Source organism: Pisolithus orientalis (assembly GCF_024613125.1).
Source record: "Pisolithus orientalis strain OTSU chromosome Unknown F5J12scaffold_4, whole genome shotgun sequence".
In the NCBI taxonomy this organism is placed as follows: Eukaryota; Fungi; Basidiomycota; class Agaricomycetes; order Boletales; family Pisolithaceae; genus Pisolithus; species Pisolithus orientalis.
Genome location: NW_026260785.1, coordinates 705,838 through 732,740, shown reverse-complemented (window position 1 = coordinate 732,740; position 26,903 = coordinate 705,838). Strand labels below are relative to the sequence as shown.

The window sequence follows — 26,903 nt, the reverse complement described above, 5'->3', positions numbered from 1 at the left end:
GCTGACATAAGCATTATCACGCCATCTAGATAAAAAATTTACACACGTATGACAAGAGCGTGAGACAAGCGAGGAGAAACCAGTACATGAGATGATGAGTTTGTAGATGCGTGACACTGATCTGTACCGTGTGCAATGTGTCCCAGAATTGTACATATGAATGCTGCTGTTACACGAGTCCGACACCGAGAGGATCCGTAGTTAGCGAGGGTCTCTTCGTTTCCTGCTCGGGTACATTGTTCTCATCCGAGTGAGTTACCCTACTCACGTTAGGACCCTGCTTCGGCGGATGATGAAAGGCAGAGTTTTGTCGTTGTGAAGGTTGAGCAACAGTCGGGTCCTCAGGTAAAGGATCAGTATCATCCATGTCCAGTCGTGTAGTTGGTGGCGGTGGTGACGGCGACCGGACACTACTCCAAGGGTTGTCCATCGCCAGATCGGCCAGACTTCTCTGCGGTGTCACGCTGTCCCAGGGACGGTTTGATGAACCCACGGGAGAGAACGATGTACTTGCACGTGAAGTAAAACGCTCTCCATCCACAGAGAAATCGCTGGCCTGTAGCTCCCTCCCTCCACTATAATTCCCAGTATCATCCTCAAATGGCCTAGATCCCCCTTTGAAGTCTTTCGTGACGCCGTCATACACCTCTTGGACCGCCGTGAACGCAGCTGTGGCATTCGAGGACAGCTTTCCCCACATAGATTTTACTCCGCTGTTGGTAAAAAAGTCGGGGGCATTGGGACCCCGCATGCGCCCGGGTGATGAGGGTCGTGGTGGCGTACCACCTAGTCCTGTCGGTGTACTAGCCACCAGAAATCCTCCTCCTACTTTCTGGCCAAATTCAGGTAATGATGACCATAGACCTTGCAGGCTGGACGACAACCCCTCAGAAGCAGCGGGACTGCTAGATCTGAAAAGAGTCGGAGAAGACGTTATTGTGGTAGGTTGCGGATGTGCAACCGGCGGAACAGCTTCCGTACGCGTGTGGAAGTTGACTGGATCATCGTCAAGACCCTCGATTGATGGAACAAACTCTGAATCTTCTTTCACCTGGGATATAATAATCTTGCCATTCATTTCTTCGTCAGTTCGTCCGTACAGTTCGTGCCAGAACCGGATGTCTTTGGCATTAGGGGTGAGGACACCCATGTCTGCCTTGGAGTCCCTGTTCGAGAGATCATCTAGTAAAGGGTTGTACGATGGGTTCTTGTGAAGTTCCACTTGCGATGATGAGTTAAGGAACTCCCAAAGGCTTGCTGTCCTCTCGGATGGAACCATATTGTCCTCTCCTCTCTTCCTCTCTTGTTCATTATTATACAGAAAAGTTCCAAATTGGCAGGAGTAGAGATGATAGTGAATCGTCCGCAGGAAGCGTTCATTAAATTCGAAGCGCTCAGGAAATTGTCTTTGTATCTGACGCAAGCATTCCAGAAATTGGTGGAAAGTAGGACTCGTTTCCTTGATGTGATGCTGGGAAGCAAAACGGTTCTGGACGGAAGTAAGGAAGGCCTGAGCAGCCTCTGCCCCACCTCCCGCGTTCCCACTATCCGCTACAGATGTGAAAAATTTCTCCGAAGACAAGTGACCACACCGATCCCGGAATCGGTGGCCGAACGATATCCAATCTTTCTCGACGAGTACCTGGAAGCCGTGCATAGTGCGATAGTAAGGATCCAAGCACACCTGAGCTAGAGCCGCGAGTTGTGAAGTGCGATCCCAGCCGTCGGAACAGTGCACTAAGACATGCGATGAATTGATGTGCACATTGCGTACGATGAGAACTACCGCCTCAAGAATGTTCGACAGATGACGGAGCCATCCAGAACGGCGCAGAGCTTGTCGATCTAAAACAGCAAGCTGCTTCGCCTCTCCTAGTACCTTGCCGCTGACACTCGCAGCGATGATGTCCGCTTCGCGTAAGGCATCCACTACTTTCCCTAGTGACTCGCGCATGGCGTGTATGTGATCAATTCCTGAGTACGTCTTTTTTGCATCTTTGTAATTTTCCATGTTTTCGGTCCCGGCTCCTCTAGCAGTGTTCGCCATGGCGTTAGCCGTTGGCCTGGCATCAACAATGAGGTTTGTCGCGGTGGCGCCGTAGATGGGGATACTTGATGACCGTGAATCGGGGGAGCGATGGGATTGAAAAATGGCTTCCACGAGTTTCTCGTCCTGGACAGATCGGTTCTGTTTAATGCCAACCATTGGTTGACTGGACCGTGTTATAGTTCCCTGGGGCAAACACGATCACGTTCTAGCAGGAGACAACGATAGTATACTGACTCACGAAGTTGGCCCAGTGAAGGTACGTCAAAGCCGGAATTCGACATTTGCTTCTGTACTTGGCGGCATAAGTGAGGGTGGAGTCACTTATCCGGGTCGGAACGACCAACAGAGATGGATAAGTGGAAGAAAACTGAACGTCTATTGAAGGTTACATTACACAGCGTGGTGACAGGTAACCCACCTGATAATCCTTATTTATGTCAGTGAACCGCCATGCCTTGGTTCGGGTGCCCACACCCATACGACCAAACTCCTTCCTAGGGGAGTAAATAGACCACCCGCCCTCAGCATCGAAAGGAGGATTAGGTGAGTAGAAGAACGCATAAAGCTGATTAACAGACGCTGATCACTTTCAGCAGCCATGGTAAATCAGAGATGGTGATACTCACTGCACACCGTCAACTCTTTGACGCTCTCAAATACATCGACGGCATCATGATCACTCCCAAACAAAATGGAAAAGGTTTCAAACGTCCGTGTGTGAAACGTTATAGGACTTTGGCCTTGCAATGTCTGCGGGAGCTGCACTACCAACGAAATCAGTGGGTATGGTACCTGAGGTTGAATCAATAGACCGCGTGGGCAAACACATGGATGGCGGACTTGCCCACATCTCCTCCACTGCGGCATCCTCGTACCGGAAGATCAGATGGTGTGCGGTCAAGTGGAGTGATCCATAGTGAGCACTCCCTGATTTGCCGCAAAGAACCCTTTCAACCTGTAGATCCTCAGAAATCTCGTTCATTCAGGTAACCCCCTTCTAACAGATTACCTTCGAAACTCGGATGGAATCCATTAAGATAATCCCTGAAATACTTATTTCCAAAAGCCAGTGCGGTGCCGGCTGGGACCTGCGGATAGAGCGCAGCGCTGCCTCTCACTATTATAGATTGGTTTGAGCTAGTGGCGTATTTGACAATGTTTACTCAATGCCCAGGCAGCAAGCTCAAGACCAAGGGAAACTCGCATTCGGATGTACTCTGATATGATGAGACCAAATCACACGCGCTTCATGTATCTATCCATGTTAAAGCTGGAAGGAATGGATTTCTCAGCCGAAAACCCACAGCTCGCTGATCACGTCCCTATTGTTTGCGATGCCCTTGTCAGCCTCGAAAGCAGAGTCAGTACACGACGGGAACGGATCCTCGACAAGTTCTGTTGCCAGAGCAGGTTCTTTTTTTATCTCCCGCTGGAACTCGGTTTCTAGAAGCTGTTTCACATCATATTCAGCGTCCGCGCGATCCGATAACAAGCAGCCTGGGCTTACAGTACCGTACGTGTGGTCGAGGAAATCTTCCATAGAATAACCTGGTTTTGTGAATGCTTCCTCAAATATACGTGCCAGCGTCGAAACTGCAGCATCGTAGTGATTTCTGTGGCTGAGAAGCTCCCATAGTGACGAATCAATAGCATTCGTGACATTCGGATTTATTTCATCGGCGATATAAGTATCTACAATATTGCATCACGAATGTTGGCGGGCGGCGAAAGCTGCTGACACACCATTAAACGGTTCGTCGTCCTCACCCGCCCTGTGTATCATCTTCATAAGGGCTGGGTGGCGCTTGAGGATATTATATGTGAATGGTATGATCATGATGATCGCCGCAGGGGGTGCACTGAGTGACAATCGCGAAAGTCTTTTTACAAACGACGCAAGAAGTGCCGCAGGAAGATGTCTGTAGCAATTGGGTCCAAGAAAGTCTTCGAGTTGACAAATAGCACTCACGTCGAACTCAAGAATAGCTCGGTAAGACGGAAAAATCTCGCGCGATGCTTCAGATGGAGAACATCCTTGTCAAGGAAAGCATACAGTCTAGTGTAAAACTGTGGGTAATCCCTGTAGCAAATGTTATCGACCGTCCGGAAACAAGTCAATGACCTTACAAATTGTAGTCCTTCATCAAGGAGAACAGGGCATTCAGCGCCAATAGGCCAACAGTACCACCTGCTTCGATGGTAAGCAGAGAACAGGGCACCCACTCGTTGGCTTACCTATATCAACACATGCACTAATCCAATCCATGACAAGAACCGGTCTTGTTAAGTGCGGCAAGATGCCTTGATGCATGATATTCAGTGTCCTGATAGTGGGCGACCGGCTAGTGGCCGAAGTGTCAAGCGAGAGACGAGGCAGCAAGCTAAGCCACATCCTCGTGAATACCGCCCGGTGAGCTTTTAGAGAGTGAAGAGATTGGTGGAAAGATAACTGGTGCACCCTTCCTCTTATATCGGTTGACTTTTTCATATCTTTGGCCTTTGGTTGCTCGTCGAAGAATTTGCGCCAGTCATCTTCATTCCCGGAATCCGACATGGCCAGTTCTTCTTCATCTGCTACGGGTTTGTCACTTTTAGGCGCGAATGGTTTCCGTCCGAGTTCTGATATCCACCATGCATTCAACTCCGAGGCCTCGGTAGGAAAGGTTGTCAGCCTTTCTACAAGGGACAACAGGTTTGCAGCGAGGTTGGGATACTCGGCAGCCTGAAAGCGCGACAGTGCGGAACTAGTAAACAAGCCTGAAAATTTATATATTGATGAGCACATTTTAGGAGCACGTACGATGCCTCTCGAAGGAAACACCAGCGGACGTCGTCGTAAACACTTAACCACGTGGCGACAAAGTGGTCTCGGACATCTGGCATTAGCTCACCCTCGCATGTTACCGTTAACGAGGACCGGGGAGAAGGGGGGCATATCAACAGTCCACGGACTATGTGCCTAAAATGCGAGTGGTGAAACTGAGGCCGTCCATCTGAGCTGGCCGTTGAGAGAGAACTGGAAAGGTGTCTGAGCAAAGAGAAAAGGATGTCCAGCGCGGATTTCTAAACTTATGTGGGTAAGAGAAGAGTATCGTGGGGAATGAACTCATACCCTTAACGTGGATTCTTCATCCTGCAGTAAGCCTACAAGAAGATCCACGAAAACATCCAACCGTCCCCATATCCACTTGCGAACCTGTTTCGCAGCGTCGCCACCGCCGGGTGCAAGTTTGTCGCTGCATATTATGACCACGAACACGCGGTAAAGGCTATAAATGATCCTGGATAGGTCCACAGCGTCGGACGTCCCCTGTGCTAGCTTCAGTAGATCCAAGAGAGGGTTGAGCGAGCCGTCGCTCCTCGCAGCAGCGGTAATTTCAGCCTCCAATTTCTTGGCCAAGTCTACATCTTGCTTGACTTTCCGTTTCTTGGCCGGGGGCGGGAGAGAACTTGCAGGCATAAGGAAGGACGTAGATTATCAGACGAAGCAGGGGAAATAGAATAAAATAAAAGGACTAGTGGCGGTGTTGCGGGCCGCGCGGACCGACTACATGCAGGCGGCCAGTGACTTGGCCCATTCCTTCTTGTGGGTGACCACGTCCATGGCTTCTACTCGGCTTTCGATGTCTTTCGTGCATCGGTGGGCTCGATTTGCATCCAGGAGACAGATCCACACTTCACGGATTTGTCGCGAGCAGTACTTTGACGCTACCCAGGAGGTGTGCACTTTCACTTTAGTTCCGTGTCCTAACCACAAAGTGGTCTGTGGCTCTTAGACATTTGCCAGAATTGCTCTCAACGAGAGTCCGAGCGATAAGATTGTCCTAGTTGACTTTTATGCCGAGTAAGAGCATTGCCCGTTTATCTCACTCTCTTCTTGCTAACGTCATGCCAGCTGGTGTGGCCCTTGTAGGATGATCTCACCAACACTGAAGAAGCTCACCGGGGATCCTTCGTTGAAAACTGGGAGCGGTCGTTCACTCGATTTGGTCACGATTGACACGGAGAAGCAAATGGAGCTTGCTCAGCGGTACCGTGTATGTTGATTTATTGCATCCCAAGGCTTGGTTTTCCTCAGACACATTTCCTTCAGGTAATGTCGCTGCCGACTGTCATAGCCTTCAAGGATGGAAAACCTGCCAGTCAATTCATCGGTGCCCTCGACGAGGCTGGGATTAAGCAGTTCTTGCAACAGCTATAACATTTCCACTGGCCGCTCCGGTTAATTTAATTTGATTTTTTCATCAGGCAGGGCTGGCAGCCCGCCGTGTCAATTATAGAAGCTGAAATGCACATGCATAAAAACAAAGAAAATCTGAGAAAGGTACCTCTGAGGATCATATTACAGGGTGACGTGGGGGGTAATAAGTAGCGAAGGGATGGTGCTGCAGAGGGTCTGAGTGAAGATGCTGGGAAATTACTGTATGCTACAACAGTTGATACCCCGGGAGCCCTGTAGAGCGTATGGATCCTCAGCCTTCTGCACGGGCCCCCACACAGAAGGAACCTGAAAGAGGTCAGTTAAATTGGGCCAGCGTGAACAACAAGTACGAACAAGGGGATCCTTGGTAGTTTTACAGTATCGAATCAAGCTATAGGGTCGGTCAGAACAGGAGCTGAGATAGAGACTCGACGACAAACCTAGCGCTCGCCTCGCTAACACGGATCCTAGGTCTTGCGAGGTCCTCTCGTAGACGTTGATTATGCTCCAGTAACCGACGGTACCGTAGCTCTGACATTGACTGTCTGCCTCCTCGGGAGCTCATGATGAAACGATGATGGAAGCTTGAGGGACGAAGGATGAAGGGGTGAAGTGCTGGGTGGAGAGGAGCGTGAGACTGGACGTTTCGGGACCGACGGTTAGACGCACCATGCACGAGATATGTACAACACAACGATGGAGATGGCAAGCTCGAATGTGGAGATCACGAACTGGGGTGTATAAAAACGTCGAAGGCGGCCAAGCCGATTTAGACGAGGCTTGAGAACAAGTTGCTTAAACATTCCCTCATTACACAATCCACGACTTCGATTCAGTTCCCAAGGCCTGATACTTAGTATATAGCAACAACCACTCGTAGAGAAAAACTATCAACAGTTCAAGAGAAGGACAGACACGTCACATAGCTCTGTCCTAGTGCAACGTCATGGCAACGCCAGAAATCGCCAATTTTATCCGTTAGTAAGCACCGGGACCATGAAGTGGACTTGTTGACTACAAAAGTCCGGAAAAGCATCCTTGCCATCAAACGCCATAAGGCGTGGACGAGGTGTCGGCTTAGAATTCGTACGATTACATGGACCATTCCACTTCTATACATACATATGACTTTCTCTGTCGAAAACCTGGCCGTTTTCGCAGTAATTAGTACTTTTCCAGTATGCCTCGAAGCAACCTCTCCTTCGCCTTGGCATGATCCTCGGCGCCAAGATGTACAGCATTCTTTTCAAGCGTGGAGATAAGGTCCTCGAGGCCACTTGGTAGTTCAGACGCGAGTTGCTGCAACTGCTGCACTAGATATTATAGAGGGGGTTAGGCAACGTCGGAAGCACCAGAAAGCCCAGATACCCAGGCCCCCGAGTGTCTCCTTGAAGGATCGAAACAGCGCATCTTTTTCAATATTCAGGTCCTCCAATTCGGCAAAAAGTTCTCGAAGTGCTTTCTACCACAATAATGAAACAAGGTCGTGCTAAGGCTCAGTAAACCCGCCTTTGTGTCGTTATATGCGCACAGAGTTTGTTGCTGTTCACGTCGACCGACCTCCTCAGCGTGTCTTGCTTTGTTATCGAATATGGAAACACCTTCGAGGAATCGAATACTGATATCTTGGTCGATGACTTCGTAGAGGTGTTTCACATCTTGTATGGCTGGCAATATGACTTGTTTAATGTATTCCTTTTCTTGAGTACGGCGCGAGGCAAAGACGGATCGCAAGCGTTCCATGACGGAGGCGTTGTCATCGTGATCTGAGTCGTTTGGACTATCAGCAGTGCGGGTTAATCACGAATGGATGGGTGGGATGATGATTTTACTCGTCCAAGAGTGCAAGCAGGGTAGTATCGTCATCCCAGCCGATGTCATCGTCGGAGTCCTCGCACACCGGGCCGTCGCCCCCTCTATTCATATCAAGGGTTTGACTGGCAGGGTACTGGGAACGCCGAAAGCGTTGATAGGGCGATTTATGCAGCCGACGCGATGTCGGAGTGCTCTGTTTGAGCACATCCCGAAGAGCTGGACAAGCTGTGGTCAGTGCGGGACCCGAGTACCAACAGCGCGCGGCTAACGAAGAGTTCTGGATCCCCTGGCGCTCGTCAAACGAACCATTGCGGTTCCCGTTCAAGAGGTCATTCAAACCCCGCCGCAATGTTCCGGGGGGTTTTCTCTTCCGTCGTGATCTGTCCAGTCCTTACTTACTTTCTATTTCGCGATGAATGCCCGTCCACACAAGCAGTCCATGTCCGAGCTGAAACTCCGCAGACTCACGGAGCACAATCAGCGGCTGCGTGAGGACCTCGCACGGCCACGGATGAGAGTAAGCGAGGCCAGTGCAAGGTTCGTGTCTGCAGCGTCTGGCATTTGAAAGTCAGCCCCGTACTCACTCATTACCCATTAGTTTGATTCGTTACTGCAAAACGACAAAAGACCATTTGGTGCGTGCAGAATGGCTTATTATTCTGTCGTTGGGCCGGTCGCAGCGCACCATGTACGGATTACTCACAATCCGCTTGTCAGGTGCCGTCAGTTTGGGGCCCTGTGGGGAAAGGTGAAGATCCTTACGCGCCACCTCAAACGGGTTGCAACTGCGTGGTGATGTAATGGCTATCCTCCCTATACCCCTGCTGTTGTGAAATACCCTATTCGTTGTCGCTTGGCGATATCCCGAGGGAACCGGAGGATCGCATATTCGAAGAAAAAGCTTACAAGCTTCCTTGCACTACTATGCCCGTGGATTAGAGTACCCCAACCTCACGCTCGCTACACTTTTTCGCGCTACTCCGGCCTCCAGCCTATAGGCAGCGTCGTTCGACCGCCCATTGCTGTGTTCAAGATACTCGCTTCCTCTTCGTACATTCAGGTCATTGATTACATCCCATTCCGTTTACTCTGGCATTTTACTTCGTTTTCTCTGGCTAGTGCATACGGCTACCGTTGTATCAGATTTAAATATCTATCCTTTATGCGTAATGGTCTCAATTCCACCCAGGCCGTCTATTGTGTGCAATCTCAGACTGATAGGAGAGATGCACGCTCGGACTCGTGCGTGTTTCAGTTGTATTGGTCTTAGAACTCTCAGAATGTGCGCTGTCAAACGTTCAGGGTCGCGGCTAAAGTAGTGTTAACGTGTGAAACCGACGGTTTTCAGACGTGCTTATAAGAGGTTGCAGCCCCGGCTCTGGTCTCGTGCTAGCAGCTTCGCGTCCGTCCTTGTGGCATCTTCAGTCCTGCCCCGTCATGCCGTTTGTCCAAGATATCCGCTCGTTTATTCGTGAATCGTCGCGGCCAGTTGCAGAAAGGCTCCATCTGCATATCCTCCCGGACTACTCCGACATCATGGTCATCTCTGCTCTGTTCTTTTTCACTCTGCACCATACCATATCTCCTGTAATAAGCAGAATCCTCTTCCCGGTCTCATACGGCAAGGCCAACAAGAAGACGCGTAACAACTGGTGAATACCTCACACTCGTTGCATTTGCTCGTACCGACCGTTCGTAGGGATGCCCACGTAGTCTCTCTTGTCCACGCAGCGTTGATCGTTGCCCTCTCTCTGCGATGCCTGAACATACCCACCCTGAGTTCCGATCGTGTCTTCGGTTTCCACAACGGCTCGACCTTTGTTTCTGCCATCGCATGCGGGTGAGCTTTCGCCCTCTGTCTCTGCATCTCGACGCGGCCTCTCACGAACCACAGGTATTTTATATGGGATGCAACGGAAGCAATTGTACATTACACAGAATTTGGTTTCGTGCTTCATGGTAAGCATTCCGCGACTCACCTGCCCCTTGTCTTTCTACTGTGCAATACCAGGTATCGCGTGCTTCTTGGTCTTTATACTTGGCAGTGTGGGTTGTGCTTCACGCAGCCTCTCGAATCTCATCTGACGTGGATGCATAGAGACCATTTGCACACTACCACGCCGTGCGCTTCTTGTTATGGGAAGTGTAAGTAACAGTTCGGAATAACTGCTTGCTTCATCCATCAACCCTTGCATCACAGGAGCACCATATTCCTCGATATCCATTGGTAAGTTCGCAAAGAAGGTGTCATGCGATCGGGTTGACGCGATTAGGTTTTTGGACAAGACCGGGAAGACGGGTAGCGTTATCCAGCTCATAAATGGCGTAGCGTTGCTCGGAACGTTTGCCAGCGTACGACTGATCTGGGGTGGCATAATCGTAAGGCAATATCGCATCGTATTAATAAGCAAGGAGCTTATCATCCGCCCCGATTCTCTAAACAGTCATACGACTTTTGGAAGACGCTGCACAGCGTGTTCAACCAGCTTCCATTGTTTTATGTTGTGGTGTACGGAAGTGGAAACGTCATGCTCAACCTTCTCAACTGGTTCTGGTGAGGTTTCTGCCTTTTCCCTACTGATAGGCGACCTTCATGACGTGGTTAGGTTCACCAAGATGATCGCTGCGCTTCGAAAGCGCTTCTCCTCCAACGGCAACGCCAATGGTAATGACATTCACCGGAAAAGCAACGGCGATATGGAACATAAACAATTTTAATGCATCAAGCCGAACATAGTCCATCCAGGGATGACGGACCAACCAAGTAGATGATGTTGAATTCGTTATAATATCTACCGGGGCTATACCATACATACCAACCTTGAATAAATCCTAACGTCTGGGTGCGACGCAAAATGCCGCTTCGACCTTTGTCCTGACCCTCCGTTCCCAAGCCACAAGGCTAGTACGACGAGTGACTTCCAGTCTCGTAACATCTCCACTATGAAGAATGCAGTGCAGGTATGCGAACAGCAGGGCGTCGAGAAATGTTGGGTTTCTTCAAAGGGATCAGTCGATAGGGACAACAAAGAGCCAAATTCACATACGCGCTTCCGAGGAACCAAGTGTCTTCTCCAAGGCGCTCCGACAACGCACTGATGGCTTCTGTATATTGGGGTTGTAAGGCCGACAAGGAAATATTTGCGCCAAAAGCAGGAAGGAAAGAATTGAATCCTGTAAGTGGCGCTGGCGGGGGGTTGAGGAGAGCCTCGATTGGTCGTCCCTTGTTTCCGTCCCAGTGAATAAAAGTATCGAAAGGTGAGGGCGTGGACCCAGAGAGAGTCTTTGAATTAGCGTCAGCACGACGATGTCCAAAAAGTGCGACAATACACACCAAAGCAGCATGCACGACGCCTTCGAGCAACGAGACCCAGGCATGACTTTCGTCCTTCGCGCGCTCGTCCTTGTATCCGTCCAAAGTGTCGACTCCGCTGGTGGATTGATTGTCCACCCAGCTAGGGATGTCTTCCGCTGGTAAGAGGTGGCCCTCGGAGCCTGCATTCGGAACGTGGAGAGTAGGAAGTCTCCCTCCGAGGGCACCTTCCGGTGATATATCCCACCGCACAGCGATGTCTACCAAGCCTCGGATGGCAATGAAGGCTTGCCATTTCAAACATTCCACGTCTGTACTTAGGAGACTGGCGGATGATTTTCGGGGTGGCGCTATCCATAGCGTTGGCTTTACCAGCGGAAACCTCACTGAAAACGACACTGGGGGGTACGTTTGCAGTGGGAAGAGACTGAACGCCTTCTTCAGTGGTGCTGGCAGCGTCAGAGCTGAGGCCATGAGAGGCAACGTTGGATGGACGGACATTTTACCCTCAAACTAGCCAAATATGGTCTTGACTTTCTGTGAAAATTGTGTTTGGGTGCCGTCGCGGCGTGTTCAGCGAGGACTTACTGGAAACGGCGCATGTCAATGTCTGAATATTCGTCCAGTCCTTCGAGACCAGGCTCTCCGCCAGGACCCCTCCCGGACCCTTCGTCGTCAGCTCCCGATCCATTCAGGTTTCAATGGGATGCTGCCTCTCGCAGGGGGGGAGGCCCTGGAAGCGTGTCTGAGATGACGGAGGGTCGTGGTGGAGGTGATTACTTTGGAATGGCGCCTCGGATTGACATCCACAGCACTTCCTCCATCAGCCTCCCCCTCGGTGCCTTGCCTTTGGACTGGAGTAGCTCAACCCAGGGGTTCAATGGCAGGTTACTATGGACCACTCTTGGATTTCCCTCTGACCCGACACCTTAGCCATATCCACTGTCCTCAACAACCCTCGCAGGAGCCAGGCTCCTCCAAAAGCCCACTCTTGGCTTCCACCTGTCGCTCCTGCGCTATTGCCACGCGTAAAGCGCAAGGACTTCGACTCATATCTGCATGTAATCACTCCTGAATGGGAGAGACTGATGCAAAATGCACAGCTGAGCCTCGACGAGGTACCCCAACTAGATAACAGTCCTGCCTCACCCCCTTCCTCATCAGAGGTACAGCCCACTCGAACACCACGACAAATGACATCAGCTAACACCGCTGTGCTCCGTACCGAGTGTGTTTTTTGAGCCCGAATTCGATTTGAGCAACCCTCTTGTCTTTGGCGCGGTCACCGGGCACCAACCCGGGGATGAGGATGTCTCCGACCCTTGTTCTCCATCTTACTCGTTCCCCTTGCTGGAAAAATTGTCCCACCACGCCTGATACCGTCGAACAGCACCTTGTACGGGAAATATCGTTGAGATCGACCTCATTCTTTGCCGCGTTGACGAACCTTCAAGACTTACAAACGGAATCTGAAGGGTGTCCTTGGCCGACTGTCCGAACTTCGCAGACTGTTGAAGGAGGTGGACGAAAAGAGCGCAAAACGTGGATTGGCAATAGTCAGAAAGGAGAGCAGGCTAAAGAATCTCAGATCGGTCTCTGAGGGTGGGAGGGGACTAGGCGCTGTGGTAGAGATGATAGGGGTTGCCAAGGGACTTGTAGGCGCTGGGCAATGGGGCGAAGCACTGGATGTTGTCGACAGCATTGAAATGCTTTGGGAGCCTACACCAGTCGACCCCGTCGCCTCGACTGAAACCCGTCACGCACAGGGGATCCTTGCGCAAAACGAACGGCCGATTACCTGCCCTTCCCCCGACTCCCGAATCACCACCACCCGAAGAAGAGGATTCTGGAAGCAAGGAGTCGAACGTACCTTCGATACGTCTGTCTATTCTGACTGCCTTCGCTTCCCTCCCATCACATCTACGGGCCCTGACAGTAGAAATAACGTCTTCGCTAACCTCGGACCTGGTTAATGTACTCAAGGTTGACTTGCTTGAGCGCGTCAAATGCAATAATAGTGGGTCTGAGTCGGCCAGTAACATGAACGTGACGCTGGCAGACAAGTCACGCCCGTTGTTGAATGGTCTCCTTCGAACAAAGGGCGTCAGGTGAGGCGATCACCTCTTGGAGGGAAGCTGTCGCGCAGGAAGTTAAAGGGATGATGAAACATGTGAGTATGCGATTGAAGCATCCCTATCAGCCTAAACGCATCAACCAGCACTTCCCCTCATTCGACCCAGACGAGGAAGATAAGAGCCAGAAGAGTGCACCAAGGTAGGAGGCATGTAGACGATGGCAATACGATCTCATATGGACTGCTAGTGGACTTCCTAACCTTTTGCGTGCCAAGGCTCACTCTGAATTCCTTTCGATAATTACACAGGTGTATCGAAGATACACAAATGCGATCGAGGGATTACAGACTCAGAATGAGATTCTCTCAGACGTATTGCAAAAGCAGCAGTAGGTTACTTGCGAACTCGGAATCACCTTTCGTATAGTGACCCATCTTTCTACAGCAGACTGTCAACAATACCCATAGACCTGCCTTCTTTTCAGGAGGAATTATCTGACATCGTGTCCTCCGCAGCAGATCTTTCAAACAAGTTCGCAGCCAAGGTCATAAGTTACCGGTTGGAACAACACGTACAACTTGACTTACCCAACTTTCTTAATTTCTTCAACGAGTCATGGGGTTTTGTGGTCAAATGCGAGATAATATGTCGTCGCGTGATTATGGGGCTGCGGGGAGTTATACTCAGTCAGGTTAGTGTCGGCCTAGAATGGAGTTTGGATAATCCACTAAGTCTGCATGTGACATGCGTCTAAAAGGCGAAGCTGTTCCTGCAAACTTTCCACCAGTCACGTATCAATCAATCGGCGAAACTGGTTGAGGACGAGCAGTGGAACCCGATGGAGGTCCCCCCGGCTGTGCAGCATCTGGCTGACGTACTCGTTGACTCTGCTGTGCGGGATTCCCCCGAGTTGGTCATACAAGGCAATAGGTCAACCAGCCCCTCTCCGTCCAATGGTGATCTCCTACAGTCGCCGGCCTCTTTAAATTCTGGGAACCTGGCTTCTGCGCAAACTACCCCCACGTCCAAATGTATTCGTATTGAAGACCGACCATATTTTTGTGTTTTGGCGACTGGTGCCGTCCTTGGTCTTGTGGTGGATTACATAAAGCTGGTCGTCAACCTGTCGACGCTCAATACGGAGGCGATGGGCCGGGTAATAGAATTTTTGAAGGCATACAACTCACGAACGTGCCAGGTTGTCCTTGGGGCCGGTGCAATGCGGTCAGCTGGTCTGAAGAACATTACAGCAAAACACCTAGGTCCGTTTGGTTGTACCTTGGAGAATGACATTGCTTGAACTACACCCAATCTAGCTCTGGCATCCCAGTCACTCTCCATAATGGTGGCCCTTATCCCCTACATACGGGAAACCTTCCGGCGCCACCTCAGCCCAAATCAGGCAGTAATGCTGGTTGAGTTTGATAAATTGAAACGGGTTCGTTAGATGCCTTGCAATGGATGCGGACAACAATTCACCCTCACTTGCACAAGGACTTTCAAGAGCATCAGAATGAAATTCATGCCAAATTAATTGCTATCATGGGCGACCGAATTACTGCACATATCAAATCGCTGCAGGTAAGTTTCGTGAGACCCGTGCAAACCCCACGTAACGCTTCCCTTAGGGTGTGAATTGGGATGCACCTAAACAGAATGATGGCCACGACTATATGGAGCTTCTGGTCAAGGAGACAGTCACGTTACACAAGGTGCTTTCGCGGTACCTGGCTGCGCCCACTGTTGAGGTAAGTTAGGCAGTCAGCAGCGCCCGTCACGTCGCATTAACAGCTCGACTTGAATTGCAGCATGTCATGTCCCAAGTGTTCGCCGCCTATCAATCACCGCCTCTCGGACGAATACCTTAAAGTTGAGCTGCAAAGTCAGGAAGCTAAAGATCGGTACGTCGGCCGAAGTGCTTCGTGAACGTGCCTCCTGACAACTGCCTTTTTCGGCACAGGATGTTGGCAGACGCTCGGTTCTTGCACCAGAAGCTCTCAGCACTAAAGAACGTGAACGCGCCAACAAACATGCTTGAGACGCTTGTGGGCGAGAAGCTGGTACCTCGCAAATCGGGCATTGGCACGTTTCGGGCAATCCCAACCCCAAACGAGCGTATCAAAGGATTCCTGTCACGGCGAGACAGCTCCAAGCCGGACAAGCCACTACCGACACCCGAGCAGGCACCACCCGGCGCACCCAGTCCGACCACGCCACAGGACAAAGTTGCTAGGTCCCATGACTGCGGAGGATGGCCGTGACGGTTCCGATAAGGTCATTTCCCCACCCCGCAGTAGTTCTCGCGCTGCGAGATGGCCACGCGGCGAGAAAGTCGACGTGTCATCGCCAGCAAGATCAGAGGAAACAGATGGAGTGGTTATTGATAGGGAAAACGGTGATCTAGCCGAGTAGCTCATGACGACAGATAACGCTGCCGACCGCTCAGGTCGGTGACGAATGGTTCAAGTGATGGATATGTACATGATATCTTGGCACCCTCTCGGCCAGACAGTCAACGCCGGCGTACGCCCAAGAGATGAGATCGCGCCTTCATTTTGTACAGAGGTTACATATGTACGACAGTCCTTGCCTCTTTTTGCCTTAGTTATTGGTTCCGGGGTGATTACCTGACCCTATCTAGTCGGTAGCTATTACGTAACATAGTGGTGCATCCATGCCTGGAAAATGCGGGGTATTATATTAAAGCAGGCTATCTTTTTTGTCCAAATTTGGATGATCCCACGGCAGTAAAGATAGATCGTCCTAGTTACATTCGCTGGGGAAGGAATTTCAAACAAGGAATGGGGGGCTAGGCCAGAACTCAATTGGACTATCTGACGTGGACCGTGCTGGGATGACGACGGCGCCGCGGCCCGAGCGGACTGCCCTCCAGGTAGGGCTGCTGATGACATAAGCTGTGAAATGGGGGTGAAACGCAAACAAGAGGGTCACGCAATCAAACGTGCGACTGGCAGCAGCAGACAAGGAAGAAATGTGCGCACATTATTTTGTCATATGATACGTATTCGATGTATTTCTTGTCTGCTGAGTGCACGTGTACCTACCCAAGTACCACCCTCGCAGTGAGGGATTGGACAGTTGGCGATATTATTTCGTGTGCTTGTATGGCAGTTTGAGTCATTGCCTTTTCCAATTCACATCAACACCCATTCCGTGACATTTTCCATTATATTCCTCCTGTGCGGCCATATTTAATGGGCTCGCTGCCCTCTTCTTCCTCTTTTCCTCAACCAGCCATAACCGTATCTCTTCGTCCTCGTTGTCCCACATCCCCCAAGCAATCCTTTGTCTACCCTCATGTTCGAGGAGATTTGTCTCACCTGCTCCAAGCGTCTCCCCGACGACGGGTATGCCTTCCTCTCTTCCTTCTCGTCCGTCTCCTCACCGCTCCTAGTCGCGCTTACTGCAGTGATGAGTGCGAGGCGTTGGATGCTTCAAATTCCCCACCCATATCCACCGCCAGCAGCGCCCTTTCCTCACCGTACCTTGACTATGCAATTGGTGATGACGTCCCACCTCTCGTTCCCTCAGCCCTTGGCTCTGCTCTTTCATCCTTGGGGAAACGGGGCAGATATTCAACTTCGTCCTCGTCGACCTCTTCCGCTTCATGGTCCTTGTACACGGACCTCGACGAAGACGACGCTCCAGTCAGCATAGGCGATGGCTTCAGCTACGACGGGGAACGCCCAGGACGTCCCTCTCGAGGCTTCTCGCTTCTTCGGCGTGCCTTTGCCAGCAAAATCAAGCCTCAACTATACTCGCCGTCCGTCTACCACTAATCACCATTCACTGATTCCGTTGTTGCACTCGCGCAACCCTTCCAGTTCCAGTGTTGCCGCCGCACAAAATTCCTCCTCCCTGGAGGAGGATGTTGTTGTCGACTGCGCCCATCAGAGCGACAATGAAAAGACGACTTTGGAACCTGATCACGAAGCAGACAAATCCACCATTGGATCTAAGTCCAGGAGGAGTCGTAACCGCGCTAGCCTCCCAGCATATTTCTCCTTGCTAATGATTAATACCCCTCGACGTTCGCCGCCTCTCTCTTCCTCGTCTGGCAATACCATTAACGTCAATCAGCAACCATCCCCTCCCACCCCTAGATTGGCTTCTTTACTTGCTGTTTCGAGTTTACGGTCCGCAGTCGAGGCGACTCCGCGGGGTCGTCGTCGCGAGCCTGCTTTGTCTCGCAGTAGGCGACGTTCCCAATCCCGCTCCCGCTCTCGTTCCCAAGCGTATCAAGCCGCCGTCTCGCCTCGACGTGGTCGGCAAGACAGTCGGAGTACTCTGGCGCCACTTTTCGACTGGACATGTGCGCCCATATCTAGGGGTCGCACGATGCGCCGTAACAGCTCCCCACTGCCCAAAATGATGCCCTCGACGCAAGAGTTCGAGGACCCGGCGCTTATTGCAGGTCCGGTCAGCTACCTCGACGAAAAGCGCGGGCGTTACCGGATGCATGAACTGGACAGCACAAGTGAGTGCGGAGGTCCCACTCGCCTTGACCCGAGGGACTTGAAGGAACGTGGACGTGCAATCGCTACCAAGTGGTGACGGCCGACACCCTCGATTCGCTTATAGCACAGCAGGAATTGGTATTCGCATTTCATATCCATCACTTCACGACCTCGACCTCTACTCTATTCAATCGCATTCACGTTGCTTCTAAGTAGCATTGCACTCAAAATTACCAGCATGATTGTCTATTCTTACACGTTGTGTACCATACCATATATCAAGTGCACGACTGCGGGTCTACTTCAGGAAAATGCAGGGGAAACTGGAAATCATACTCACTTATCTTTACTCAGCTTCAGACGTTATCGCTACTCCACACAAAAGCAAATTCCAATACTACTGTATCTACGGTATTTCACGGGCTACTACTCTTCCATTGAACGAAAATTCTTTGCATGATTGAGATCTGTGTTGCTTCTTCCTCGTTGATCCGAGATTACTTTTTAGTAGGTCTCGTAATACTAACCCTCCAGAACATGATGGTGTCAGCCTACGCAGTCCTTTGTTTGCATGTACAAGCACAACCAATGCGAATGCAAATGCTTGCGTAAAATCCTGGAGCACATCGAGCCCACCTCGATTAGGAGTTCTCATCCGTGATCGGAGAAAAAAAAAACTTCCAAGTACTGCCGTGGCGAAGCGCGTCTGTCTAGTGGACTGATTTTGGAGCTCGATTCGAGAACTATTGATAAACACTCTTCCATTGCAGCAGACGCCGAGGAGCAGGGCATACAAATGAATTATCCTGGGACCTACTGGGATATAAACTGTTCAATCAACACTAGGAAGTAAATACTGTTATGATACAATCACCGGCGGCGATGATGAAATCAATAACTAACAAGTTGAGGGCGGGCGGCGGGACTACGTAATCCGTACATTTCAATCCCACACGTGACTGGATCCGATAATTTGGCGGCTGCGCCCATGATGCTGCATTTCACAGTATTTGTCTGGGTGAGTTCCAGCCTGTCAGAGAAGATATACAAGAGTCATGCAAAGCCTGTCGCATCCGAGAGGGATAGGCGGACATGGCTTTATACACACTAGCATCGTAAAGCCGCCGCCGCAAAAGCCAAACCGGAACAAGGCCAGCAGAAAATGGAGGTCGTCATTGACAGACACAATACATAGCCGGTGTTGACAGTCCTCTCGGGAAGAGCAGAGGAAGTGTCTACGTATAACATCGCACCTACTAAACAACGTAAGGGGGCAGCACGACGTCCACGAATTCCCGGCGTGCTTTCCTGCAAGTCTCGAGACACATTACTACCGTGACCAGCGTGCGAAGCGATGACTTTGGGGGTTGATTTCTATATATAGGTACTGGCCCGTAGCTGCATGGGCCTTTGCGAGTGTACAGAGATTGCCCAGGCTTCGAGCTTTTACCACTATCCTTCATCGTTGGCAGATATTACTTGTTGTTCTACCTTGCGGAGACTTGTAGCGACCTTCGGAGGCGTTGCATGATATCCCGGCGAACAGAAGAACCTGGAAGCCACCATTGATCCAATTACTCAGCTCAACATTGCTCAGGACAATCGTCCTACCGCCCCAGCCTTGTCTACAAGTCTGGAAGCCAATACAGCAGGTAGCAGTATAACTTCTTCATCGTCTCAGTCAAAGACACCATCAAGACAAGTCGAATCGGCTCGCTTGGTCGTTCCTTCCACGCGCTCCAGGTCTCAGTTAGAGGATTGCGAGGGCGACGCACATCCCTCTGTTTTGTCGGGTAAGGCCCTCGTATGTGTCCCTGTGACAGTTGCGCTAGTAGCTTATTCTTTTCTTCATACGTTTGTTCATAGATCAACCCCGAGCCCAGAAGAGACAAAGAGTAGATAGCACGAGCACCGACGCTTCGACTGCTACCTCTATTACCGCAATCGACTACAGTCTCCGCGTACCAAGCCCTCGTACAGAAAACATGCATGTCTCACCGTCAGATCAATCGTCTGGCCCCTCTGTCTCCATCGATTCCGCTTCAGAGGCGGGCCCGTCGTCCCTTCTCTTGGATAAACTCGGTCGCTCTAATGGTCTTACCAACGGAAATAGCTTCACCGCGTCTATGACGAACGGCTCCACCAAATGTTCGTTAATGGGCAATGGCGTACCGAAGCATAGCTCCATTGCACGTGTGTCATTGCCGGGCACCACTCTCTACGAAGATCCACATGTTGACCGTGAAGAGTTCGTGAGATTGGTTATTCAAAGTCTCAGAGACGTGGGATACACGTAAGTAGACAAGCGAAATGCTTTGGGAGCCAGCCATTCCCTCCCTGACATCATCCCAGTGAATCTGCTGCAACTCTTGAAGTGGAATCTGGCTATTCTCTAGAAGCACCGGAGGTATCTGAATTCCGTCAGTACGTTCTTAGCGCAGAATGGCAGAAGGCAGAGGCGGTACTTCCACGTCTAGTGGCAGACGATGACTCACTTTGGGTGAGATCAGTGACCATATGTGCCACAATGCTGTTGGATCCCTGACATTGGTATATGTATAGGAAGCACTCTTTCTTATTGGAAAGCAGAAGTATTTGGAACTCCTTGAGGCTCGGAAAATCACAGCGGCTCTGCAGGTTCTGCGGGAGCGACTTGCCCCTTTGAGCGCCAATTCATCTGAACAATTGCATGCCTTGTCGAGGTAGGTCATTGATGTGTGGTGCAGTCGTTAACCATATTCATATTCATGATTTGCTCGTCACAGTTTAATTATGTGTCCTGATGCCCAAGAGCTTCGACGACGTGCACTTTGGGACGGGGCGTCAGCAGCTTCGCGGCAAGCTCTGCTTACGGACCTCCAAGGTAAGATGATTTCGGGAAGCTTATTGAGAGCCCCCGGACTGACTGGTGGCTTAGAGTTTATACCATCCGCCACAATGATCCCCCAACGACGCTTCGCCACTCTACTCACCCAAGCGCGACATTATCAGCGAGAACGATGCACTTATCACAATGCGCCAATGAACCCTACCTCTTTTTCCTTATTCTGCGATCATTACTGTGACAAGGAGGATTTCCCTCGTGTAACTACTACCATCCTTCACGCACACACAGATGAGGTATGGAACGTAGCATGGAGTCACAATGGCTTGCGTCTTGCTAGTGCAAGCAAAGACAAGACAGCTATTATTTGGCGGATTGCAGTTAAGTTGGTATCTGGAACAACTAGCTGACGCTAACTGGCCAATACAGCCTGATAGTCACCCTCGCGATCGCGAATGTGTGGTAGAGTTCATTCTTCGGGACCATCCTTATCCGGTCGGAGCTTTAGCATGGTCACTGGATGATTCGATACTCCTTACGTCTGCCGATAACTTGATACTGTTATGGGATACGAAGGTAAGTGGTGTGGACTCTCATGCACCGCGCTTTATTCACCGCGAATTACTAAGAGCGGGAAATGCATCACCACATTGGACTCTCATATGGAGACCGTGTCGGTTTTGATGTGGTTACCAGACGGCTCAGGATTTATGTCAGCAAGTTTGGATCGGAAAGTGGTGACATGGGTATGACCTTCTTCTACTTCTTGTGTCAGGAAAGTCACCTTTTCCTCAGGAGGCATCCGGGAAGCAGGTGGATGAATGGCCTGGTGTTCCCATTCGAGTAACAGACATGGCTGTTACTCCGGACATGAAGAGGCTTGTTGTGATTGGAATGGACTATCAGCCGACGGGACCCTCGTCTGAGGGCCTTCCTCCCTGGGGGGTTACCCGGGAATCACCACCTGCTAGTGGCATAGCGGCAGGCTCGAATGCCCCTTCCTCATCAGAAAATTGTATCGTCATATACGATTTCAAGACGAAGGCTGCTGAACAGTGAGTGTTTGTTCTATTTGGTTGTGGCTGTCTAATACTTCTTGCAGATCGATTACAACTGAGGGGGAACTAACTAGTGTAAAGATCTCCGGCGACTCACGATTCGCACTGGTTAACCACGCTCCTGACGTAAGGCTTTTCGCTCTCAGCTTCCATTTCAGGTCGTAACACGTTATTCCAGGCGATCCACCTAGTGGATTTGAACGACGGTCATATGGCCCGCAAGTTCACAGGTCAACGACAGCGGCAACACGTCATTCGGAGTTGCTTCGGAGGGGTGGATGGCAATTTTGTAGTTAGCGGGAGTGAAGGTGAGTACACGTAGAGTTACTTCGTGCTTTGCTCTGACGATTGTGTATCAGACCGGGACGTTTATGTTTGGCACCGGGACACTGGTGTCTTACTCGAAGTCCTCTCGGGGCATGGCAACGGCAGTGTGAATTGCGTTGCCTGGAATCCCCAAAATGAACGGATGTTTGCTTCATGTTCCGATGATTGCACCGTACGAATATGGGAGCCTCTTCCCTTACCCTCGGAGACTTCCGTCTCAGTCCCACCGTCAATCACTGATGTAACCATGAACGGCAAGGGCAAAGGCCGGGTTTACTCCTCTTGGGACGATGGTTCTGCCGACGGAGAGGCGCAATCATGAAGGATTCTCCTGTTTTCACTCTACGGACAACCAGCATAAGGTAATCTTCCAAATCTTTTTTTTTGTTATTTGGCTCGATTTCACATACTGAACGCTTCAACTGTTTTCCAACACCCAAGTCACTGCATGTCATGCATATAGTATAGAATGTTACAATAACATCCTTATGAGGATTTCAATCTGAGCTGTGGAGTTGGCAGCAACGCCCCGAACCTCAGGGGGATGTCTTTACATAGCTAGTGTTTCACGGCAGTCACTGCCACTTCGGTATTACTTCCACCCTGCCAACCGACGCGTCAAACAATTCGACGTGACTGAAGGGGATGTTTCACGTGACCGCATTAGTGCTCCGTGAAAAACTGTTTTTATAGCGCTAAGGGTGTGGCGGCAGACACCGCGAGACAAGATCACTATAAGTACCTATGCAGCGACATCATGCATCGTGTGTATTGCTGGTCCGAATCTGAAAAGTACCCGACTATCGTTAGCGAGGACTCCTTCGGAGCCTGCATCACTAGAACTGCAAATATGCATTGGTGTAGGCTCAGAATGAGAAGGTTACGTGCACGGAAGTCCACGGACATACATATATATATGGTCTCGAGCCTTGTTCTTCCCGAGCGTGTGCACTTGGGCTTGCCGGGAGGAACTCGGCGGGAATTCCAAAGAAACATCCACACACCCAACTGTCTTTCACACGACATCCATGGCATCCACTGTTACCATGAGGATTCACTTTTCGAAGAGTGTGCTGGGTTCGAGCTCACGAGGTGGTGTGTCGGGCTGCTTTCCGTGGCTACCGACGCGGGGATTGTCAACCTCGAACGAATCGGTGAGACAGAAGTTCTTATTGTAAAGATTTCTTTTGATGGGAGAATGCTGGCAGCTCAGGAAGACTGGACTGTATGACTTCCATGTTCAGAATGGTGCTAAAATGGTGCCCTTCGCGGGCTACGCGATGCCTCTCTCGTACGGATCCGTCGGTCAAGGCAAGTATCAACCTCTAGTACCCGCTGCACTCCCAAATCGAAGCAGTATTGTTTCGAATTGAGCAGTTGCAAGTCATAACCATGTTCGCACGAGTGCCGGATTGTTTGACGTCGGTCATATGGTGCAGTCGAAGTAGGTTTCCGTTTACATGTTGCTCCTTACGTCGCTGAGCAAGTATTGTAGCTTCCGAGGTGTTACTGCAGTGGCGTTTCTGGAATGGCTTACTCCCTCTTCGTTGAAGTCACTCTCTCCATATTCTTCGACTCTCTCTGTTATCCTCAACGAAAACGGTGGAATCATAGACGACACAGTCATCACCAAACACTCGGACGATGCATTCTATGTAGTAACAAATGCAGGAAGAAGGGACAGAGATCTTGCCTGGTTCCGTCAGAAGCTGGAAGAATGGAACTCAGGTGAACAGGCGAAGGACGGGAAAGTCGAGCATGAAGTTCTCGAGGATTGGGGCTTAGTAGCGTTGCAAGGTCCATCCAATTTTCATGCCCCGTTTGTGTAGGGAAACTTAACGTCCGTCACTCAGGTCCACGAGCTGCTGAGTACCTTCAAAAGTCCACATCATTTGACCTTGCCAAACTCACTTTTGGTAAGTCGGCCTATGTAACTATTGGAGGCTTTGCCCTCCACGTCGCCCGAGGAGGTTATACCGGCGAGGATGGTTTCGAGGTGTGTCACCTATCGGAAGCACGTTTGGGTGTCATATGAATTGCGTGGCCAGATCTCTATTCCTCCGTCCCAAACCGTCGATGTAGTACAGCTTCTGTCTCAGTCGCCTGTCCAGCTGGCTGGTCTGGGCGCTCGGGACAGTCTCCGCTTGGAAGCCGGTATGTGCCTCTACGGAAACGATCTCGACGAAGATACGTCCCCTGTTGAGGCAGGGCTCTCGTGGGTAATCGGTACGCCCGGAGCCTCATAATTCCCCCTCGTGGTTACTAATAGTTGCGTAGGAAAGGACAGGAAGGAATCTGGCAATTTCATCGGTGCTGACAGCGTCCGCAAACATCTTAAAGATGGTCCTCCCCGGAGACGTGTTGGTCTTGTGGTCGAAGGAGCGCCTGCGAGACGTTAGTCTCTTGTTTATGTTTTGCGTTTCCTTTGCCGTTAGCTGACTTGACCTTCGTTGGTTAGAGGGAGCCCAAATTTTCGCACCCTCAGGGAAAGACATGATAGGTATGTTCTAATGATTCTTAGATTGTTGTCATACCCTCATCGGCCCTGTAGGAAAGGTAACTTCCGGTATCCCGTCTCCTACCCTCAACAAAAATATCGCCATGGGCTATGTACTGTCTGGATGGCACAAGAAAGGCACAGAAGTGGAAGTGGACGTCCGAAACAAACTGCGCAAGGCAGTTGTAACACCGATGCCATTTATCAAGCCGAATTATTGGAGGGGCTGACAACCCATGCGAAAAAGCGAGCACTTTTCATGTCCCAGGCAAGTCGTAACCAGCCTTTAACAGTTTGTTTGCATCGCTCTTGTAATATCACGGATGTAACTCCACCGTTTCCAACCAATCTCGTCTCGCCGAGAATTTAATTCGAAAGCTCTGAGCACACAACTTTCGTGATGATTTCCCCCCGAAACCTCGTTGATTCTTCATGCCATGCCGAGCAGTATATAGACTCGCCCAAGGGGCTGAAGAGCAGATCTTCGGTACTATACACGCCTTTTGGTTTAACAGTCAAACGCCAGACCTCCGAGGTAACTTCTCGCCTCAGTGCGCCCGGTGACACTGAGATTCTGATGTACATGTATTACGAGTCAGTGCCAACTGGGTACATCGGTACAGTTAGGGGTGGATGCGACGTGTTCAAAGGCGTCTGAATCATCTGCGCTGAGCTTGGTCAAACGCTTCCGGTAGATCGTATCATCGACTGTAAATGATCTACGATGTGATTGGCAACTTAGCGGTGAAACTTTCGAAGTTAAGCTCTTCTGGAAGAGGCGAGAGTGGTTCGAGGTCGTGAGCAGCACGTTTGCACCACTCTTCGACCACTAACTCCTTGCGCAAAGTGGGGTCGCCAGGGTCCAAGGGCACGAGGGTTGCACCAGCCTTCAAGACCGCCAGGACACTCAAAATTAGGCTGATGCCACGACCAAAGCATAGGGTAATAACATCGCCGTGGCGCACGCATTGTTGGATGAGAGTCAGGGCAACTTCTGTTGCAGCAGTGTTCAATTCGCTGCAGGTGAATGACTCGTCTTCAACGTCGACAGCAGTGAAACGTGGGGGTCTCTTCGTCCTGCTCCTCAACCAGCCGATGAAGTAAACTTTCCCCGTACCGCCACCTCTGAAGAGGAAGAATTCCTTGAATTGACGTCCGTGTTCAGACTCAGTGACAACGGAGATGTCTTTGATCGTAACATGGAGCTCGCGGGCCGCGTCCTCAGTGTAAAGGTGGTTGTCAAAACGAAGGACGACGTAGCCAGATCTGGGACGGACAGTAAGTAGGAACTCGTATTATTCCTCTGCGTCTGCGTTGGGTAAGGAGACGATGGACTTGGTTGTCAAATGGCATCCATGTTCATGCCTCCAGGGGCGAACAAATGCTTGAAGTAGCCACGACCAGTGGAAGATAACTTCCCCTCCGTGACAATATCTTCATAAGTGACTTGATTGTGGGCGAGGGAAGTAATCAACGCATTGTTGAACTCGCCGAGGTACTCTGTGAACGTTTTGGTCTCATCGATCACGGTTTTGAATAGGAAGCCGGTCAGCGAAGAAACCGAGGACATCCGTAAGCATGGGAAGATTGCGTTGTATGACAGCAGTGCCTACGACTGGCCCGCAGAGTATTTGTGGAGGATGTTGTATACAGCGAAGAACCCTGCAAAGGACGCGGCAGTAGAAGCATTGATTACTTCCGTGTAATGGTCAAGAGCACCAATTCCAATCTTTGCTTCAATCTGGGTGACAGGTGCCAACTCCAGATCAGATGGCGTAGCGAAGGTCAAGTGAAGCGGCTGAGCCTCCTGCAAATTCCCCGCCCAGAACTTCATGTGATCTTCACGGAGCTCTGTACGGCGTTCTGCGATCTTCAAGAGCTAATCACTGAAATTGGAGTAGTGGATGACTCTGCAACCTGTCCTGTAAGCCTTAGTCTGCTCAAGGGGGCCTGGTGGCCACCCACCACCGGCAGTAGTACCGCAAGCAGTTCCGGGGTACAAGCACTCCCGCCCTCTCGCCGACCCCGGCGACCAAGACAACGAAGTCCCAGCGAAGCCCCACCAGCATCCACACACATCCTTCGTTCCACGGCCCGCAAAAAGGTGATGTAATAAGTCATGATAGATTCTTCGCTCCTGTCAAAGTGTCAAATACGCGTAGTGGTGTAGTACCAAAATATTGTTGTTACCAAGTATTCATTCAAATGTAACTTGTTGTCGGACTCGCTACCTCTCATACATCTGACCAGATTGCCTTTACTGAG

General features: G+C 50.7%; 13 protein-coding genes across 13 annotated transcripts; 7 read left to right on the top strand and 6 right to left on the bottom strand.

The window, feature by feature from the left end:
• Positions 1-3: 3 nt before the first annotated feature.
• F5J12DRAFT_805726 (phosphatases II) lies at positions 4-3,189 on the bottom strand. Its single transcript, XM_051744563.1, has 6 exons — positions 3,060-3,189; positions 2,895-3,005; positions 2,677-2,842; positions 2,469-2,629; positions 2,289-2,417; positions 4-2,233 (listed from the first exon to the last, which is right to left on the bottom strand). The coding sequence occupies exons 1-6, from the start codon at positions 3,081-3,083 to the stop codon at positions 170-172; spliced, it is 2,655 nt and encodes an 884-aa protein (XP_051603534.1). The 5' UTR covers positions 3,084-3,189; the 3' UTR covers positions 4-169.
• Positions 3,190-5,591, bottom strand: F5J12DRAFT_805722 (CBF/Mak21 family-domain-containing protein). Its single transcript, XM_051744562.1, has 8 exons — positions 5,163-5,591; positions 4,851-5,113; positions 4,286-4,794; positions 4,178-4,238; positions 4,020-4,130; positions 3,794-3,969; positions 3,558-3,742; positions 3,190-3,500 (listed from the first exon to the last, which is right to left on the bottom strand). Exons 1-8 carry the CDS (start codon positions 5,508-5,510, stop codon positions 3,339-3,341), a joined length of 1,815 nt encoding a protein of 604 aa, XP_051603533.1. The 5' UTR covers positions 5,511-5,591; the 3' UTR covers positions 3,190-3,338.
• Positions 5,592-5,826: 235 nt separating this feature from the next.
• Positions 5,827-6,642, top strand: F5J12DRAFT_382220 (uncharacterized protein). The gene is made up of 2 exons (XM_051739139.1): positions 5,827-6,087; positions 6,144-6,642. The coding sequence occupies exons 1-2, from the start codon at positions 5,965-5,967 to the stop codon at positions 6,249-6,251; spliced, it is 231 nt and encodes a 76-aa protein (XP_051603532.1). The 5' UTR covers positions 5,827-5,964; the 3' UTR covers positions 6,252-6,642.
• On the bottom strand, positions 6,360-7,056 carry F5J12DRAFT_382201 (G-protein gamma-like domain-containing protein). The gene is made up of 3 exons (XM_051739138.1): positions 6,692-7,056; positions 6,606-6,642; positions 6,360-6,557 (listed from the first exon to the last, which is right to left on the bottom strand). Exons 1-3 carry the CDS (start codon positions 6,814-6,816, stop codon positions 6,468-6,470), a joined length of 252 nt encoding a protein of 83 aa, XP_051603531.1. The 5' UTR covers positions 6,817-7,056; the 3' UTR covers positions 6,360-6,467.
• Positions 7,057-7,285: 229 nt separating this feature from the next.
• Positions 7,286-8,393, bottom strand: F5J12DRAFT_805705 (uncharacterized protein). The gene is made up of 5 exons (XM_051744561.1): positions 8,336-8,393; positions 8,084-8,282; positions 7,761-8,031; positions 7,620-7,713; positions 7,286-7,564 (listed from the first exon to the last, which is right to left on the bottom strand). Exons 1-5 carry the CDS (start codon positions 8,373-8,375, stop codon positions 7,416-7,418), a joined length of 753 nt encoding a protein of 250 aa, XP_051603530.1. The 5' UTR covers positions 8,376-8,393; the 3' UTR covers positions 7,286-7,415.
• Positions 8,394-8,423: 30 nt separating this feature from the next.
• Positions 8,424-9,316, top strand: F5J12DRAFT_763277 (G-protein gamma-like domain-containing protein). The gene is made up of 3 exons (XM_051742152.1): positions 8,424-8,603; positions 8,665-8,701; positions 8,784-9,316. Exons 1-3 carry the CDS (start codon positions 8,479-8,481, stop codon positions 8,865-8,867), a joined length of 246 nt encoding a protein of 81 aa, XP_051603529.1. The 5' UTR covers positions 8,424-8,478; the 3' UTR covers positions 8,868-9,316.
• Positions 9,317-9,328: 12 nt separating this feature from the next.
• F5J12DRAFT_382131 (TLC domain-containing protein) lies at positions 9,329-10,826 on the top strand. The gene is made up of 10 exons (XM_051739137.1): positions 9,329-9,348; positions 9,415-9,718; positions 9,766-9,906; positions 9,961-10,025; positions 10,078-10,112; positions 10,165-10,211; positions 10,267-10,293; positions 10,340-10,445; positions 10,511-10,620; positions 10,673-10,826. The coding sequence occupies exons 2-10, from the start codon at positions 9,504-9,506 to the stop codon at positions 10,782-10,784; spliced, it is 858 nt and encodes a 285-aa protein (XP_051603528.1). The 5' UTR covers positions 9,329-9,348; positions 9,415-9,503; the 3' UTR covers positions 10,785-10,826.
• Positions 10,827-10,898: 72 nt separating this feature from the next.
• F5J12DRAFT_889007 (uncharacterized protein) lies at positions 10,899-11,853 on the bottom strand (the record flags this gene model as incomplete). Its single annotated transcript, XM_051747296.1, has 3 exons — positions 10,899-11,064; positions 11,114-11,349; positions 11,401-11,853. The coding sequence occupies 3 exons, from the start codon at positions 11,851-11,853 to the stop codon at positions 10,899-10,901; spliced, it is 855 nt and encodes a 284-aa protein (XP_051603527.1).
• A 109-nt stretch (positions 11,854-11,962) lies between these two features.
• F5J12DRAFT_805684 (Vps54-like protein-domain-containing protein) lies at positions 11,963-16,165 on the top strand. Its single transcript, XM_051744560.1, has 17 exons — positions 11,963-12,262; positions 12,313-12,545; positions 12,583-12,740; positions 12,796-12,855; positions 12,887-13,070; positions 13,108-13,487; positions 13,510-13,549; positions 13,598-13,653; positions 13,702-13,842; positions 13,899-14,145; positions 14,212-14,716; positions 14,771-14,892; positions 14,949-15,035; positions 15,083-15,202; positions 15,279-15,355; positions 15,415-15,656; positions 15,688-16,165. The coding sequence occupies exons 1-17, from the start codon at positions 11,980-11,982 to the stop codon at positions 15,864-15,866; spliced, it is 3,114 nt and encodes a 1,037-aa protein (XP_051603526.1). The 5' UTR covers positions 11,963-11,979; the 3' UTR covers positions 15,867-16,165.
• Positions 16,166-16,422: 257 nt separating this feature from the next.
• Positions 16,423-18,419, top strand: F5J12DRAFT_805675 (uncharacterized protein). The gene is made up of 3 exons (XM_051744559.1): positions 16,423-16,822; positions 16,870-17,122; positions 17,166-18,419. Exons 1-3 carry the CDS (start codon positions 16,773-16,775, stop codon positions 18,027-18,029), a joined length of 1,167 nt encoding a protein of 388 aa, XP_051603525.1. The 5' UTR covers positions 16,423-16,772; the 3' UTR covers positions 18,030-18,419.
• A 1,498-nt stretch (positions 18,420-19,917) lies between these two features.
• Positions 19,918-22,700, top strand: F5J12DRAFT_959973 (WD40 repeat-like protein; the record flags this gene model as incomplete). The annotated part of the gene is made up of 11 exons (XM_051749922.1): positions 19,918-20,225; positions 20,285-20,432; positions 20,495-20,634; positions 20,698-20,795; positions 20,850-21,141; positions 21,194-21,332; positions 21,386-21,502; positions 21,552-21,811; positions 21,859-21,940; positions 21,993-22,122; positions 22,174-22,700. 11 exons carry the CDS (start codon positions 19,918-19,920, stop codon positions 22,461-22,463), a joined length of 2,004 nt encoding a protein of 667 aa, XP_051603524.1. The 3' UTR covers positions 22,464-22,700.
• A 168-nt stretch (positions 22,701-22,868) lies between these two features.
• On the top strand, positions 22,869-25,030 carry F5J12DRAFT_805666 (uncharacterized protein). The gene is made up of 9 exons (XM_051744558.1): positions 22,869-23,295; positions 23,350-23,452; positions 23,519-23,585; positions 23,637-23,938; positions 23,995-24,137; positions 24,190-24,367; positions 24,419-24,535; positions 24,600-24,641; positions 24,693-25,030. Exons 1-9 carry the CDS (start codon positions 23,170-23,172, stop codon positions 24,866-24,868), a joined length of 1,254 nt encoding a protein of 417 aa, XP_051603523.1. The 5' UTR covers positions 22,869-23,169; the 3' UTR covers positions 24,869-25,030.
• A 987-nt stretch (positions 25,031-26,017) lies between these two features.
• Positions 26,018-26,824, bottom strand: F5J12DRAFT_910554 (uncharacterized protein). The gene is made up of 2 exons (XM_051749027.1): positions 26,604-26,824; positions 26,018-26,548 (listed from the first exon to the last, which is right to left on the bottom strand). The coding sequence occupies exon 2, from the start codon at positions 26,470-26,472 to the stop codon at positions 26,248-26,250; it is 225 nt and encodes a 74-aa protein (XP_051603522.1). The 5' UTR covers positions 26,473-26,548; positions 26,604-26,824; the 3' UTR covers positions 26,018-26,247.
• Between the last annotated feature and the right edge of the window lie 79 nt (positions 26,825-26,903).

Bases quoted from the DNA above. Each gene is read 5' to 3' on its own strand.
- F5J12DRAFT_382131 (XM_051739137.1), top strand. From the start codon at position 9,504: ATGCCGTTTGTCCAAGATATCCGCTCGTTTATTCGTGAATCGTCGCGG. The intron at 10,026-10,077 runs GTAAGCATTCCG...GTGCAATACCAG, and splicing joins ATTTGGTTTCGTGCTTCATG to GTATCGCGTGCTTCTTGGTC. The intron at 10,446-10,510 runs GTAAGGCAATAT...TTCTCTAAACAG, and splicing joins TGATCTGGGGTGGCATAATC to TCATACGACTTTTGGAAGAC.
- F5J12DRAFT_805705 (XM_051744561.1), bottom strand. From the start codon at position 8,375: ATGGTTCGTTTGACGAGCGCCAGGGGATCCAGAACTCTTC. The intron at 8,283-8,335 runs GTTAGCCGCGCG...CAGCTTGTCCAG, and splicing joins CAGGGGATCCAGAACTCTTC to CTCTTCGGGATGTGCTCAAA. The intron at 7,714-7,760 runs GCGGGTTTACTG...TTATTGTGGTAG, and splicing joins GCGCATATAACGACACAAAG to AAAGCACTTCGAGAACTTTT.
- F5J12DRAFT_805666 (XM_051744558.1), top strand. From the start codon at position 23,170: ATGGCATCCACTGTTACCATGAGGATTCACTTTTCGAAGAGTGTGCTG. The intron at 23,453-23,518 runs GCAAGTATCAAC...CGAATTGAGCAG, and splicing joins GTACGGATCCGTCGGTCAAG to TTGCAAGTCATAACCATGTT. The intron at 24,368-24,418 runs GTACGCCCGGAG...ATAGTTGCGTAG, and splicing joins AGGGCTCTCGTGGGTAATCG to GAAAGGACAGGAAGGAATCT.
- F5J12DRAFT_382220 (XM_051739139.1), top strand. From the start codon at position 5,965: ATGATCTCACCAACACTGAAGAAGCTCACCGGGGATCCTTCGTTGAAA. The intron at 6,088-6,143 runs GTATGTTGATTT...CATTTCCTTCAG, and splicing joins AGCTTGCTCAGCGGTACCGT to GTAATGTCGCTGCCGACTGT.
- F5J12DRAFT_805722 (XM_051744562.1), bottom strand. From the start codon at position 5,510: ATGCCTGCAAGTTCTCTCCCGCCCCCGGCCAAGAAACGGAAAGTCAAG. The intron at 5,114-5,162 runs GTATGAGTTCAT...ACATAAGTTTAG, and splicing joins ATGAAGAATCCACGTTAAGG to AAATCCGCGCTGGACATCCT. The intron at 4,131-4,177 runs GTAAGGTCATTG...CATTTGCTACAG, and splicing joins TTGATGAAGGACTACAATTT to GGATTACCCACAGTTTTACA.
- F5J12DRAFT_805684 (XM_051744560.1), top strand. From the start codon at position 11,980: ATGTCAATGTCTGAATATTCGTCCAGTCCTTCGAGACCAGGCTCTCCG. The intron at 12,546-12,582 runs GTACAGCCCACT...AAATGACATCAG, and splicing joins CACCCCCTTCCTCATCAGAG to CTAACACCGCTGTGCTCCGT. The intron at 15,036-15,082 runs GTAAGTTTCGTG...CGCTTCCCTTAG, and splicing joins CACATATCAAATCGCTGCAG to GGTGTGAATTGGGATGCACC.
- F5J12DRAFT_763277 (XM_051742152.1), top strand. From the start codon at position 8,479: ATGAATGCCCGTCCACACAAGCAGTCCATGTCCGAGCTGAAACTCCGC. The intron at 8,604-8,664 runs GTTCGTGTCTGC...ATTACCCATTAG, and splicing joins GTAAGCGAGGCCAGTGCAAG to TTTGATTCGTTACTGCAAAA. The intron at 8,702-8,783 runs GTGCGTGCAGAA...TCCGCTTGTCAG, and splicing joins AAACGACAAAAGACCATTTG to GTGCCGTCAGTTTGGGGCCC.
- F5J12DRAFT_805675 (XM_051744559.1), top strand. From the start codon at position 16,773: ATGTTCGAGGAGATTTGTCTCACCTGCTCCAAGCGTCTCCCCGACGAC. The intron at 16,823-16,869 runs GTATGCCTTCCT...CACCGCTCCTAG, and splicing joins AAGCGTCTCCCCGACGACGG to TCGCGCTTACTGCAGTGATG. The intron at 17,123-17,165 runs GTCAGCATAGGC...GGGAACGCCCAG, and splicing joins TCGACGAAGACGACGCTCCA to GACGTCCCTCTCGAGGCTTC.
- F5J12DRAFT_382201 (XM_051739138.1), bottom strand. From the start codon at position 6,816: ATGAGCTCCCGAGGAGGCAGACAGTCAATGTCAGAGCTACGGTACCGT. The intron at 6,643-6,691 runs GTTTGTCGTCGA...CCGACCCTATAG, and splicing joins GTTAGCGAGGCGAGCGCTAG to CTTGATTCGATACTGTAAAA. The intron at 6,558-6,605 runs GTTCGTACTTGT...GACCTCTTTCAG, and splicing joins AAACTACCAAGGATCCCCTT to GTTCCTTCTGTGTGGGGGCC.
- F5J12DRAFT_805726 (XM_051744563.1), bottom strand. From the start codon at position 3,083: ATGGATTCCATCCGAGTTTCGAAG. The intron at 3,006-3,059 runs GTAATCTGTTAG...GAGGATCTACAG, and splicing joins ATTCCATCCGAGTTTCGAAG to GTTGAAAGGGTTCTTTGCGG. The intron at 2,843-2,894 runs GCAAGTCCGCCA...ATTCAACCTCAG, and splicing joins CCGCAGTGGAGGAGATGTGG to GTACCATACCCACTGATTTC.
- F5J12DRAFT_910554 (XM_051749027.1), bottom strand. From the start codon at position 26,472: ATGAAGTTCTGGGCGGGGAATTTGCAGGAGGCTCAGCCGCTTCACTTG.